Consider the following 14,119-nt stretch of genomic DNA (forward strand, 5'->3'; position numbering starts at 1 on the left):
GCACAATATTTAATTCATGAACATGCGATGAGTGTCGCATGTGTAAAACTGCATGAATGCCTGGATTTTCCCGTTACAGATGCATCAAATGAGATGTTCTTCACGTGAACTTTCTGGTTTATATCTTTCCAAACACACCAACACACGACACTTGATCAATTGAAATGACACCAGGAGCCATTGAAGTAGAATTGTGTTTTTTAATTGACTCAATAACAGTAAAAGGGAACGCTGTAACTAAAGTCTTCATTCCCTTCATGTGTGACAGTGCGAGCGCTATTACAGGCATCAGCTATTATATAGCATAGAAAAATACCCTGGTCGTCTGAACGAGAAAACATCACAGGCAAGTTGTGGAACAGAAGACGGGTAGATGAGTACAGTAACTAACCGCTCTACTTCAAACTGCTCTCATTGGTTACATTTCAGGCGAATACATCACAGCCCGGCATCATCAAATATTCATAGGTTATGCAGAATTCCATATGGTGTATATGAGTTTCCTTAAAAGAAAGAAAACAATCCTACATCATCATTAAACAACCAAAACCAACTCCAAACCACTGGTTACAGTATCACGAAAGTAAACAACGTTATCTTCAAACGAAATCAACAACAGAAGGCATTACATATCTATATCGCATACACATACTGTGACACATATACGCTCTGATCAGTGCTGACTGAGTCATGATCACATTCTTCAAAACATTTACTCTCACAAGTCTCGAGCATTTACACGGAAATATTTAAAGTCTAACTCGCTCTTAACACAGTCCAAACGTTAAACTCAACATGCCAGAGAGTTTCATGGCCAATCAGCAAACAGTCTAAACATTTTCTCCAAACAGTCATGTTGAGAATGTTTTATGTCATTCTTCTGAGAGAGAGAGAGAGAGAGAGAGAGAGAGAGAGAGAGAGACTTCTAATGAAAGTGCATTGTATTTAACTGAACAAAGACCAAACTATTAACAAACTAAACTGATGTCTAAAGGGATGAATCACATAAAACCTGTCTAAAGCAAGAAATAAGAAAATGAAGCTGATTTTTAAGACAAGAATTGTCATTATTTTATGCCCAAAAAATGATGATGCATTATTTGAACTCTAAAGTATTTAAACATCATGCTAGTGGTTTGGGGACCGATGCATTACAGTAATCAGAATTAAATGCTTTTGCCATGAAAACAACGTCACATTGTAAAAAAAACTATCTTAATAAATGCATGTTAAATCAGAATGACTCCTATATAACTCCTACTGTAAATACTCCACCACTTCATTGATGTGTCTTCTGCATAATAACAAACCAAACTGACTACAGAAGTGAATGTCGTGAAAATTATGAACATGTTCAGGCCATGTTTCAACCTAAAATTAAAGGGAGGAAATAAGATATTACAATTTAATGAAAATGAATCAGATTTTTAGGACACACAGATACAAAAGGGGTGGGGGGAGAAAAACAAGAAAAGACAGATATTATGTAAACTGTATTTAAACATCATTTTAGTATTTATTTCAGTAATTCGAATCTAATGCGAATCAAAAACGGAAAACATCTGGGCGCATTATGGTAATGAGAATTCAAAAATGGAAACATCTGGATGCATTACGGTAATGAGAATTCAAAAATGGAAACATCAGGGCGCATTACGGTAATGAGAATTCAAAAATGAAAACGTCTGGATGCATTACGGTAATGAGAATTAAAAAATGGAAACATCTGGATGCATTACGGTAATGAGAATTCAAGAACGGAAAACATCTGGGCGCATTACGGTAATGAGAATTCAAAAATGAAAACGTCTGGATGCATTACGGTAATGAGAATTCAAAAATGGAAAACATCTGGGCGCATTACGGTATGAGAATTCAAAAATGAAAACGTCTGGGCGCATTACGGTATGAGAATTCAAAAATGAAAACATCTGGATGCATTACGGTAATGAGAATTCAAAAACGGAAAACATCTGGATGCATTACGGTCATGAGAATTCAAAAATGAAAACATCTGGATGCATTACGGTAATGAGAATTCAAAAATGAAAACATCTGGATGCATTACGGTAATGAGAATTCAAAAATGAAAACATCTGGATGCATTACGGTAATGAGAATTCAAAAACGGAAACACCTGGATGCATTGCGGTAATGAGAATTCAAGAACGGAAAACATCTGGGCACATTACGGTAATGAGAATTCAAAAATGAAAACGTCTGGATGCATTACGGTAATGAGAATTCAAAAATGGAAACATCTGGGTGCATTACGGTATGAGAATTCAAAAATGAAAACGTCTGGGTGCATTACGGTATGAGAATTCAAAAATGAAAACATCTGGATGCATTACGGTAATGAGAATTCAAAAACGGAAAACATCTGGATGCATTACGGTAAAGAGAATTCAAAAATAGAAACATCTGGATGCATTATGGTAATGAGAATTCAAAAATGAAAACATCTGGATGCATTACGGTCATGAGAATTCAAAAATGAAAACATCTGGATGCATTACGGTAATGAGAATTCAAAAATGAAAACATCTGGATGCATTACGGTAATGAGAATTCAAAAATGAAAACATCTGGATGCATTATGGTAATGAGAATTCAAAAATGGAAACATCTGGATGCATTACGGTAATGAGAATTCAAGAACGGAAAACATCTGGGCGCATTACGGTAATGAGAATTCAAAAATGAAAACGTCTGGATGCATTACGGTAATGAGAATTCAAAAATGGAAAACATCTGGGCGCATTACGGTATGAGAATTAAAAAATGAAAACGTCTGGATGCATTACGGTAATGAGAATTCAAAAATGGAAAAAAACTGGACACATTACGGTAATGAGAATTCAAAAATGGAAAAAAACTGGACACATTACGGTAATGACAATTTGAGGAGAAAATATGTTACAAAATGTTACTAACAATAGGCTTAATATAGTTAATGCTATATATATATATGTTAAAATAAAAAAGGAAAACTTCAGAATATCAAAATGCAAAAAACAAACAAAAAAACTACAAAAACTTCAATGTTACTAGTAATATAATTAATTTTGTTGACACAAAATCAAAATGCAAAACTTAAAATTAAAACTCCCGATATGCATTGCGGTAATGAGAATTTGAGAGGAAAATAGCTAATTGCTAATGCTACTAACAATAGGCTTCATTTTGTTGATGCAAAATGTAATTTCTTATTGCATTCTTCTGTTGTTGGGGTGAAATATGATCTGACATGTTCTCGACAGGTTTCATGTGATTCACTCAATATGCTATAAATGTTCTGATAAATGTTACATCAGAATAACTCCTAAATGTTCACGACTAGTGTAAATACATGTTCATTTCAAACGACTCCAGCACTATATTGATGTTTCTGCTGCATAATGGTGTTTCTTAAAAGAAAGTAAAATAAATGTTAATGATTCTGCAGCCGTGTGTGTGTGTGTGTGTGTGTGTGTGTTAGGATGCGGTGGATGTGTTGGGGCTCCAGCCCATCTGATAGGCTCTCTCCAGCGTCCTCTTACAGTCCTGCATCACTGTACTGAACACAATGTGAGGATACTGCAGAACCAGTCTCTCCACCGTCTCCTCGTTCACCTGCAAACAAAACAAACACACACACACGGGTTTATTTTTCATTTCACACATTCCCTTTTTCCTATAAAGGATCACATCATGTTCACAAGCAGATAATCAATACTTCATGATTTCCCAAAACCCTCCTATTGTATTGACAAACGGCACCTCCTTTTGGTATTCGTGGTCATTTTTGACCAGAAGGTTCAGATGTTTAATCTGATGATGATACCATTTTTGTTCCTGAAGAACAATAAAATTGTGAATTTCTTTTGGGATTTTATGCTATTTTGATCTTATTTACAAATAAGCACATTTTTGGGAAAAATGTAAAATGTCAGAAGCTACACTTCTATAAGTTAAATATGAGAATGTGGCATAAAATGAGGCAGATTTCTGTCATCGGGTGAATAAAATGTAAATAATGAGTTGATCATCATGTGACGCCAGTAACTGTAGATGATTGTAGACACACACTGTGCAGTCTGATGAATTATTATAAACTTATTTTATATTTATCACAAGATCTGCATTCGATATATAGTCAAACATTGTCAAAGTTTATCATTTAAATGGATTTGAAGTGTCAGTTTTTACAGTTAATGTCATTCTGCTGCGATCAAACCTGACCATGATGTTACAAACACACAGAATAAACATTTAATACCAATCATTTATATCAAACATTCATTAATAACTCATTAAATCATAATAATGTCAGAAAATGAACTGCAAAACTATGATAATTCAATTAGAGGATAAAACAGAAGAATGCGTGTGAGTGTGTGTGTGGGTGCGCAAGTGTCTATGCGTGAGTGTGTGTGTGTGCGCAAGTGTATGTGCGTGTGTGTGTGTGTGTGTGTGTGTGTGTGCGTATGTGAGTGTGTATGTGAGTGGGCGTTTGTGAGTGTGTGTGTGTGAATATGTATGTGAGTGTGTATGTGAGTGGGCGTTTGTGAGTGTGTGTGTGAGTATGTGTGTGCGTGAGTGAGCGTGAGTGTGCTTGAGCGTGTGTGAGTGTGTGTGTGTATGTGTGTGAGTGTGAGAGTGTCTGTGCGTGAGTGTGTGTGTATGTGAGTGTGTGTGTGCGTATGTGAGTGTGTGTGTGTGTATGTGAGTGTGTGTGTGCGTGCATGTGAGTGTGTGTGTGTGCATGTGAGTGTGTGTGTGTGCATGTGAGTGTGTGTGAGAGTATGTATGTGAGTGTGTATGTGAGTGGGCGTTTGTGAGTGTGTGTGTGAGTATTTGTGTGTGTGAGTATGTGTGTATGTGTGTGTGTGTGTGTGAGTGATCGTGAGTGTGCTTGAGCGTGTGTGTGGGCATGAGTGTGCGTTTGTGTGTGAGTGAGTGTGAGTGTAAGTGTGTGTTTGTGTGTATGTTTTGCACTGAGGATGTTTTAGAGTCTCACCCTGTAATTTCTGTCTGTTTTTATTGTGGCAGATTTATCGATTGTATTTGACAGATTTAAAAAAATTGTCTTTCTCATACATTTTCAATCTTCGGTCAATTCTGACCGCAAAAAAAACCCAAAGGTGTCGCTTTTTCAAAGACCACTTAGAATCATCGAATCAAGCCCAATTTTTGGCGTGTATATTCAGATGGGAAATGGAGGAAAGCCAACAAGTCTTGAACTGCTCAGATAATGGAAATTTTTTTAATTACATTTAAAAATATATTTTGGTCAAAAATGAGCAGATACCACAGGAGGGTTAAAAGTGATGTAATGGTTTTCAAAACACTTTCTCCTATTCAGATCGATTCCCACAAAATTGTAAACACTGAGACTCTGGGGCGCTTTCAAAACATTCAAATGTTTGTGTCTTTAATCGGACGAGAACAGACGCTTGTCTTCGTCCTCATTCACATGTGGCCTCCGCTTTAATCAGTCATGAACTTTTACAGTATGCAGAAAAACATGAAAATTATTTAACTTAATGAAATCAAAAAATCGCAAATACGTTTTTCTGAAGAATTTCATGTCATTCATATGTGTTGGATAAACGTCTTAACATGCACCACATTTTAATCCATAGGGTTAGAGCTCTAAATCACTTACACTAAATACACACACATATATATATCTAAAATAAAAGAATGCAATACATCATTACTGATATAAGACTTTTATTTCATGCATCGAGCTTGAAAGTCCATGTCACGTGCAGCTACAACTTCTAGTTTAGCCATGCATGATAGAAGAAATAGATTTTCTGCTAATTAAAAACAAATTAAAAACGCACCGGCTGTCTCATTTACGAGATGAAAGACATACGCAAACATATGCATGAGACGTCTGAGTATATGCATTTATGGTAGTGCACGAAGCTTTATAACCAAACAGATTCTGCAATATCTTAAATTGAGCACGTTGTATTTTGCCAAGGACGTCCCCGCGGCGATATCACTCGAGATTTGAGGCTTTTCATGTTTCAGAGATCTAAACAATTGCAGGCCTACATCTCCAGGACTATTCTTATTTTCTAATAGAAGTCAAAGACTTTAGTGTTTGGATCAGAGGACTTTGTAATATTATCTGACAGGAGATGTGATGTTGTGTTCTAGGACAGAAGAGATTTGGTCCGTGTGGTTCGGAACATGTCAAACATATTCTAGCGCAGCTAATATGATGTCAAATAAAGGCGATTCACGCAGAATATTCCCTGTCGACTGATTTGTTGTTGCTTCATCGCCCGTCATTAAACGTCTCTCTCTGATTACATTTCACTTCTTCAATTAGATGCATGATGTGGGTACAGTCAATCTAAACACACGCTCATTCCTCCGTTAAAATACGGTCCTGAGCTCAAAGCTAACACTGTATGATGGTAAAAAGGTTTGTTGGAGTGTGAGGCTCAGAGCTTGAGTTGAGCTCAGACTTAAACAGACACAGATTTACTGCGGTACTAAAGCTGCCTGCAACCTGCCTACCACGATAAAACATTTTCAGTACAGGTCATATTTCCATGAGTTCAAAGTCCCCAAAAAACCCTCATGTCAAAAAACCAAAAAACACATACAGGACGAAACCTGCTCGAAGTGATTGAGGATAGAAATGTTTTTGCTGTAATCTCCTGTAGCATTAAAGTCTGGCTTTAACCGGAGATATTTCATTTAGGAAAAAAAAAAACATATTTGGCAAATATGTGGGTGACATTATACAGTGGCAAGAACAAGTATGTGAACCCTTTGGAATTAGCTGGTTTTCTGGATGAATTGGTCATAAAATGTGATCTTCATTAAAGTCACAAATGTAGACAAACACAATTATAATCTTTCATGTCTTTATTGAACGCACCCCATTAAACATACACCGTGCTGTGAAGAAAGTAAGTGAACCCTTGGATTTAATAACAGGTCGATCCTCCTTTGGCAGCAATAACCTCAGTCAAGCCTTCCTGATAGATGCGGATTAGACCTGCACAATGTTCAGAAGGAATTTTGGATCATTCTTCCATACAGAACTGCAACACCAAACATCCTAAGAATACGTCTAAACTGAATTAGACGTATTCTTAGGATGTTTGGTGTGAACGCCTCTCTTGAGGTCATTCCACAGCATCTCTATTGGGTTCAAGTCTGGACTCTGACTGGGACTCTCCAAAAGGGGGATTTTCTTTATTAAGGCCATTCTGTAGAGGGTTTACTTCGATGTTTAGATCACATCACCCAACGTCTTCTGAGCTTCAGCTGCCACCCTGACATTATCCTGTAGGACATCTTGATTAACTTTGGATTTCATTTTCCCCTCGATGATGCCATTAGCATCCCCAAATCATGATGCTCCCTCCATCGTACTTCACCGATGGGATGATGTTTTCATGTTGTTATTCGGTGCCCTTTTTGTGCCATGCATAGTGCTGCATGTTCTTCCCAAACAATTCAACCTTAGTTTCATCATTACACAAATGTTTCCAGTAGTGTTGTGGAGTGTCAAGGTGGTCTTTGGCAAACTTCAGGCGCACAGTCATGTTTTTGTTGGAAAGCAGCTGCTTCATTCCTGATGTCCTGCCATGAACACCATAACTGTTTAATGTTTTCTGTACAGTAGACTCATGAACAGAGATGTTAACCAGTTCCAATGATTCCTTCAAGTCTTTATCTTTCACTCTAGGGGTCTTCTTTACCTCATTGATCATTCTACGGTATTCCCTTTGAGTCATCGTGACTGGACGGCCACTTCTAGAGAGAGTACCTATAGTACTAAATCATCTCCATTTATAGACAGTTTGTCTAACTGTGGACAGATGAATATCTAACGGCCACTTCTAGTGAGAGTACCTATAGTACTAAATCATCTCCATTTATAGACAGTTTGTCTCACTGTGGACAGATGAATATCTAACGGCCACTTCTAGAGAGAGTACCTATAGTACTAAATCATCTCCATTTATAGACAGTTTGTCTAACTGTGGACAGATGAATATCTAACGGCCACTTCTAGTGAGAGTACCTATAGTACTAAATCATCTCCATTTATAGACAGTTTGTCTAACTGTGGACAGATGAACATCTAAACTCTTCAAGATAACTTTGTAACCGTTCCAGCTTTATGGAAATCAACTATTCTTGATCAAGTCTTTGTCCACGTCAGCAGATGTTTCTTGTAAATAACAAACTCAGAATGTTTGAGTGATCAAAGTAGCTTTAACCCACACCTCCAATCTTGTTTCATTAATTGGATGCCAGGTTTGCCAACCCCTGAATCTAATTAGCTTTTGTTGATGTCATAAGCCTAGGGGTTCACATACTTTTTCCAACCTACACTATGAAAGTTTGAATGATGTATTCAAAATGTACATGAACAACACAATAATTTGTGTGTTATTAGTTAAAACTGATTTTGTTTGTTCATTATTGTAACTTAGATGAAGGTAAAACCAGATTTTAAGACAAATTTACACATAAATGCAGGTCATTCCAAAGGGTTCACATACTTTTACTTGCCACTTTTTTTATTTCAACTTTGGGACTTTCATTCTGAAACCCCACCACAGCATCATTTCCAGCACATCTCAAATTCTGTGTTTAATAGAATTCTGTGCTGGAAATTACATTTTTAATGTAATTCATTAAAAATGTCATATAAATATCATTTAAATATCATTAATTAAAATGATATTTAAATATTTTGTTTATTTCACTTTTTGTTTAGATGACAGTTTTAAACATTTAATAATTAGTATTTTTATAATGGATTAAAAGTGTTTCAAATTGAAAGACTGGATCTGAACATAAAAGGCATTTGTTAAAAGTTTCCAATTCAGTTTTAATGTAAATAATAATAATAATAATAATAATAATAATAAATACATAAATAAAACATGAAATCTGTTTGTAAAAAAAAAAAAAAAAAAAAATTAAATCGACCCCTCGGACATGAAATTGCATCTGTAAAATTACCCAAATATAGTCCAAAGATGGGACGCACCTAAAAAAAAAATCATATTTTTTACAACAAAAATTCCATATGCATATGTCTGGTTATACACTCTTCTTTTGATCATTATTTGATTAATTAGGACGGCCAAGATCAATAGAAAGAAATACAAAGACAGCCCGTGTTCTGCTTTAAAAGGAGCTAAATTAATGGGAGTTGTGTGAATAAAGTGCAGCCTATAACGAGCCTAATTGAGTGTTCTGCGCTGAAAAGATTGACGGTTCATATTTTACCACAAATTGTGCCCGATTTAACCAGACTGCTGAGTAGATGTGAATAAGACGCAGGTTTATGCACTGAAAGAAAGATCGAGTGTGTTTGCTTCTCTCTTAACGTGATCTCTCCGAAACCTCTCTTTCACAACGCTCCTCTGCCGCTCAACATTGTTGTTTTAGTCTCATTTCTCGCTGATGCTGTTCCGATCACTCAACTCTACTCATATTTGAATGGACGTGAGCGGAAACGCTCCAAACCCTTTCCCAATCCTCCGGCGATGAGACGTTCTCTCCTCAAGGCTGATTGTTTCTGGGGTAAAAGTGTGATCAGTTGAGCTGCTGTAGAAGCACACGGTTGTCTGTTTTGGCTTACACTGCGAGACCAAACATTGTGAGATGTGGGAGAACAGACCTGTGAGAGCGAGTGTAAATCTCAAAGCAGCGTTCACAGGTTATGTGCGCTGACCTGTAAACACACGACTGAACTGAGCCGGAGTTTCCCACCAACATGTCAAATTCTCCAGATATATTCCCAAAAAACACATTTCTGAGTCAGAGGCTTCAAGGACATACTCCAGTGTTACTCCAGGAGTAAATCACTTTTCCCAAGAGTAGAAGTGTTGCAGGAATAAAAGGTTTTTAAAGAAAACTCATTTTAATCAGCATCTTTGTCTTGTTTACAAATATCTAAACGTCCTTTAAAAAAATATGCATTTACCAAAGCAGCAAGAAATTTGGACACAATTTCAGACAATGTATCTTTATACACTTTTATCTTCTGCTATTGGCAGATTTATTAATTTTTTTACCCTTGTTGTAAGATTTTCCATCCAAAAAAAACAAAACACAAAAAAATATGGATGGAATTGATGGAAAATACATTTTTGGGCATTTCTTCAACGCTGCAGTGGACGTCCCAGAGGTGGATTTTTATGCAAACTCACACATTTAAACTTATTTTCTTTTTGTAATATGAAGGTCACATTAAAAGTAACTTGGAAACTATTTCCCAGGCCTTCATCATTTATTTTGGAGTAATTTCCAAATGCTTTTAAATGTACAAATTTGACAGTTTTAGCCTTCAGGCCGAGAGTTTCATTATTAATCTTGTGTGCACCCGTGTCCAGATGCGTGGACGTTGTATTTTGGCTTTGCTATATGTAACGCATAATTAAAATAAATTTTGAATACTGTTCTCAAGACTCTAGCCTGTCATTTAAGGGTTAAACGACTGTTGCATCGAGTCACGTGACACAACAACATGCTGTTGATTTCCATGAAGCGCTCCTAAAGGGCTGTGAGCACACAGCCCCCAGGTCCACTGCTGTTCACTCTGCTGACTCACGACTGTGCAGCAATGCACAGCTCGAATCACATCATCAAGTTCGCCGATGACACGACCGTGGTGGGTCTCATCAGCAAGAACGACGAGTCAGCATACAGAGAGGAGGTGCAGCGGCTGACGAACTGGTGTAGAGCCAACAACCTGTCCCTGAATGTCGACAAAACAAAAGAGATGGTTGTTGACTTTAGGAGAGCACAAGGTGAACACACTCCGCTGAACATCGACGGCTCCTCTGTGGAGATCGTCAAGAGCACCAAATTTCTTGGTGTTCACCTGGCGGAGAACCTCACCTGGTCCCTCAACACCAGCTCTATCACCAAGAAAGCCCAGCAGCGTCTCTACTTTCTTCGAAGGCTGAGGAAAGCACATCTCCCAACCCCCATCCTCACTACATTCTATAGAGGGACTATTGAGAGCATCCTGAGCAGCTGCATCACTGCCTGGTTTGGGACTTGCACCGTTTCGGACAGCAAAGCCCTGCAGAGGATAGTGAGGACAGCTGAGAAGATCATTGGGGTCTCTCTTCCCTTCATCAAAGACATTTACAAAAAACACTGTATCCGCAGGGCAGCCAGCATTGTGGACGACCCCACACACCCCTCGCACAAACTCTTTGCCCTCCTCCCGTCTGGCAAGAGGTACTGAAGCATTCGGGCCCTCACGGCCAGACTGTGTAACAGCTTCTTCCCCCAAGCCATCAGACTCCTCAATACTCAGAGACTGGTTTGACACACACGTGTCCTGAGTTGCACTTTAATTACTGTCACTTTATAACTGTCTGCTACCTCAATAACTGCTATGTGCACAGAACATTATCTCATAGTATGTTATGTTTACATTTTTAGAAACTGTCATCTTTTTGCACTACTGAGTACTGGTCGGCGCTGCACTGTCTATTGTCCTGTTCATTGTCAGTAATTTGTTGTACTGTCCTGTACTTTTTGCACATGTTTGCACGTGCACTTTATATAGGTATATATAGGTAGTTTATATAGGTATTTTATTTCGTTGTGTTGTCTCATGTGGTCCTATGTTGGTCCTTTGTTGTTTTTATGTAGCACCATGGTCCTGGAGGAACGTTGTCTCGTTTTGCTGTGTACTGTACTAACTGTATATGGTTGAAACGACAATAAAAACCACTTGACTTGACTTGACTAAAATTGGAGCGCCAACAAAAGTTAAACAAGTTTTTTAATTAAAACCTGTTTGGTTGTTTTTTTGTCAATTGTCACGCATTAACGCCCTGATAAACGTGATGTCCACATACGTGGATTTTTAGTAAAAAAAACATGTTCGTTATTACTTTCAACATGAACACATTTGTGCTGTCATTTCGCTTCATTCGAATGTCAATTTTGTTGCATTTTATGTTGTTATCTGTTAACTGTTCTGAGACCAGTGCAGACAGACAGCACACTGGAGGTTAAGTCATGCACTAAATAGGGAGCAAGGGAGCATCCTATAGCTCTCCTATAACTGTTCTGAGACCAGTGCAGACAGACAGCACACTGGAGGTTAAGTCATGCACTAAATAGGGAGCAAGGGAGCATCCTATAGCTCTCCTATAACTGTTCTGAGACCAGTGCAGACAGACAGCACACTGGAGGTTAAGTCATGCACTAAATAGGGAGCAAGGGAGCATCCTATATCTCTCCTATAACTGTTCTGAGACCAGTGCAGACAGACAGCACACTGGAGGTTAAGTCATGCACTAAATAGGGAGCAAGGGAGCATCCTATATCTCTCCTATAACTGTTCTGAGACCAGTGCAGACAGACAGCACACTGGAGGTTATGTCATGCACTAAATAGAGAGCAAGGGAGCATCCTATAGCTCTCCTATAACTGTTCTGAGACAAGTGCAGACAGACAGCACACTGGAGGTTATGTCATGCACTAAATAGGGAGCAAGGGAGCATCCTATAGCTCTCTATAACTGTTCTGAGACCAGTGCAGACAGACAGACAGCACACTGGAGGTTAAGTCATGCACTAAATAGGGAGCAAGGGAGCATCCTATAGCTCTCTATAACTGTTCTGAGACCAGTGCAGACAGACAGCACACTGGAGGTTAAGTCATGCACTAAATAGGGAGTAAGTGAGCATCCTATAGCTCTCCTATAACTGTTCTGAGACCAGTGCAGACAGACAGCACACTGGAGGTTAAGTCATGCACTAAATAGGAAGTAAGTGAGCATCCTATAGCTCTCCTATAACTGTTCTGAGACCAGTGCAGACAGACAGCACACTGGAGGTTAAGTCATGCACTAAATAGGGAGCAAGGGAGCATCCTATAGCTCTCCTATAACTGTTCTGAGACCAGTGCAGACAGACAGCACACTGGAGGTTAAGTCATGCACTAAATAGGGAGCAAGGGAGCATCCTATAGCTCTCTATAACTGTTCTGAGACCAGTGCAGACAGACAGCACACTGGAGGTTAAGTCATGCACTAAATAGGGAGCAAGGGAGCATCCTATAGCTCTCCTATAACTGCATAGTCTATCGTGTTTACATTGCAAAGAAATAATTCCCGGAAACATTGGCCGGCACCAACATTTCTTAGCGTAAACTCTGGTTTGTGTGAGTGTCTATTTAGAGTAAATGTATCTGTTGAAGTTTAAAAATCTCAACCTTATTATGATAATTGTTCATTCATTCAAAAAACACCCTTTGTTATAGTGTAAGCAACTACTACTGTACAACTGCTAGTTGAACTACTTTTGAGTAGCTTTAAGCTTCACAAACTACAATTGAAAGTGACAAGAAGCTTGTGTTGACAACCAAACCCGCAGTCGATCAGAGGGAAATGCCTTGCTCTTGGACAAGGGTTTGTTAAAGTGGCCAGATTTCTCTTTAATAAGAAGAAATGAGCTTTCTCGCATTCAACTTTCACTTCACTCCACATCAAAGACTCGGCCAGAAAGAAGCGTAAATGAATTGATTTGATTATTTGTGTTGGTTTGGATCAATAGTGTTCTTTCAGTCGAATCTCATTTGACCGGAGGGCAGAACAGAGCGATCTGTGATGTGTCTCCAGATCACAGCTAAATGAATGGAAATGCCACAAACTGAAACTTAAACATGTGTTTGAAATGCAAAACCGTGACATGAAAGTGAGTTCATGACTGTTATAATTGTAGGGAGTAAACAATGTGAAAGGAGCAGAATTGAGCACGCTTTGATTTCTACAGCTTCCGAAATCCAAATGAGAAAATGAAAAGACGGGAGGATTAACAACATGGGAAGTTGATTTGAAAGAAATTGGATTTATCACAGGAATGTGATTTTGTAAACAGAGCTGAACCAAAACAGAAATCACAAAGTGAAGTCTGGATTAATCAATGTTAGCTTTCTAATATAATCAACAGAAGCTGATATGAATCACATGATGTGCGACTCTCTTTATACTGTATTACCTTCTTTCTTAAATCCATATGGGCTCATGGTCACAACAGTGAAAGGCTTGACGTGCACGAGACAAACAGCATGAAGAAACACTACGAATATTTAATTGGTGACCATTTCAGAC

General features: G+C 38.2%; 1 protein-coding gene across 1 annotated transcript in view; it reads right to left on the reverse strand.

The window, feature by feature from the left end:
- Positions 1 to 201: 201 nt before the first annotated feature.
- LOC127621416 (F-box/LRR-repeat protein 17-like) overlaps positions 202 to 14,119 on the reverse strand; it is a 331,319-nt gene continuing 317,401 nt past the window's right edge. Inside the window, exon 10 of the mRNA XM_052094995.1 lies at positions 202 to 3,615. Coding sequence (XP_051950955.1) covers positions 3,478 to 3,615 — 138 coding nt within the window. The 3' untranslated portion in view covers positions 202 to 3,477. The remainder of the gene's footprint in view (positions 3,616 to 14,119) is intronic.

The sequence above is a fragment of the Xyrauchen texanus genome, chromosome 27 (genome assembly GCF_025860055.1).
Source record: "Xyrauchen texanus isolate HMW12.3.18 chromosome 27, RBS_HiC_50CHRs, whole genome shotgun sequence".
Taxonomy (NCBI): domain Eukaryota; kingdom Metazoa; phylum Chordata; class Actinopteri; order Cypriniformes; family Catostomidae; genus Xyrauchen; species Xyrauchen texanus.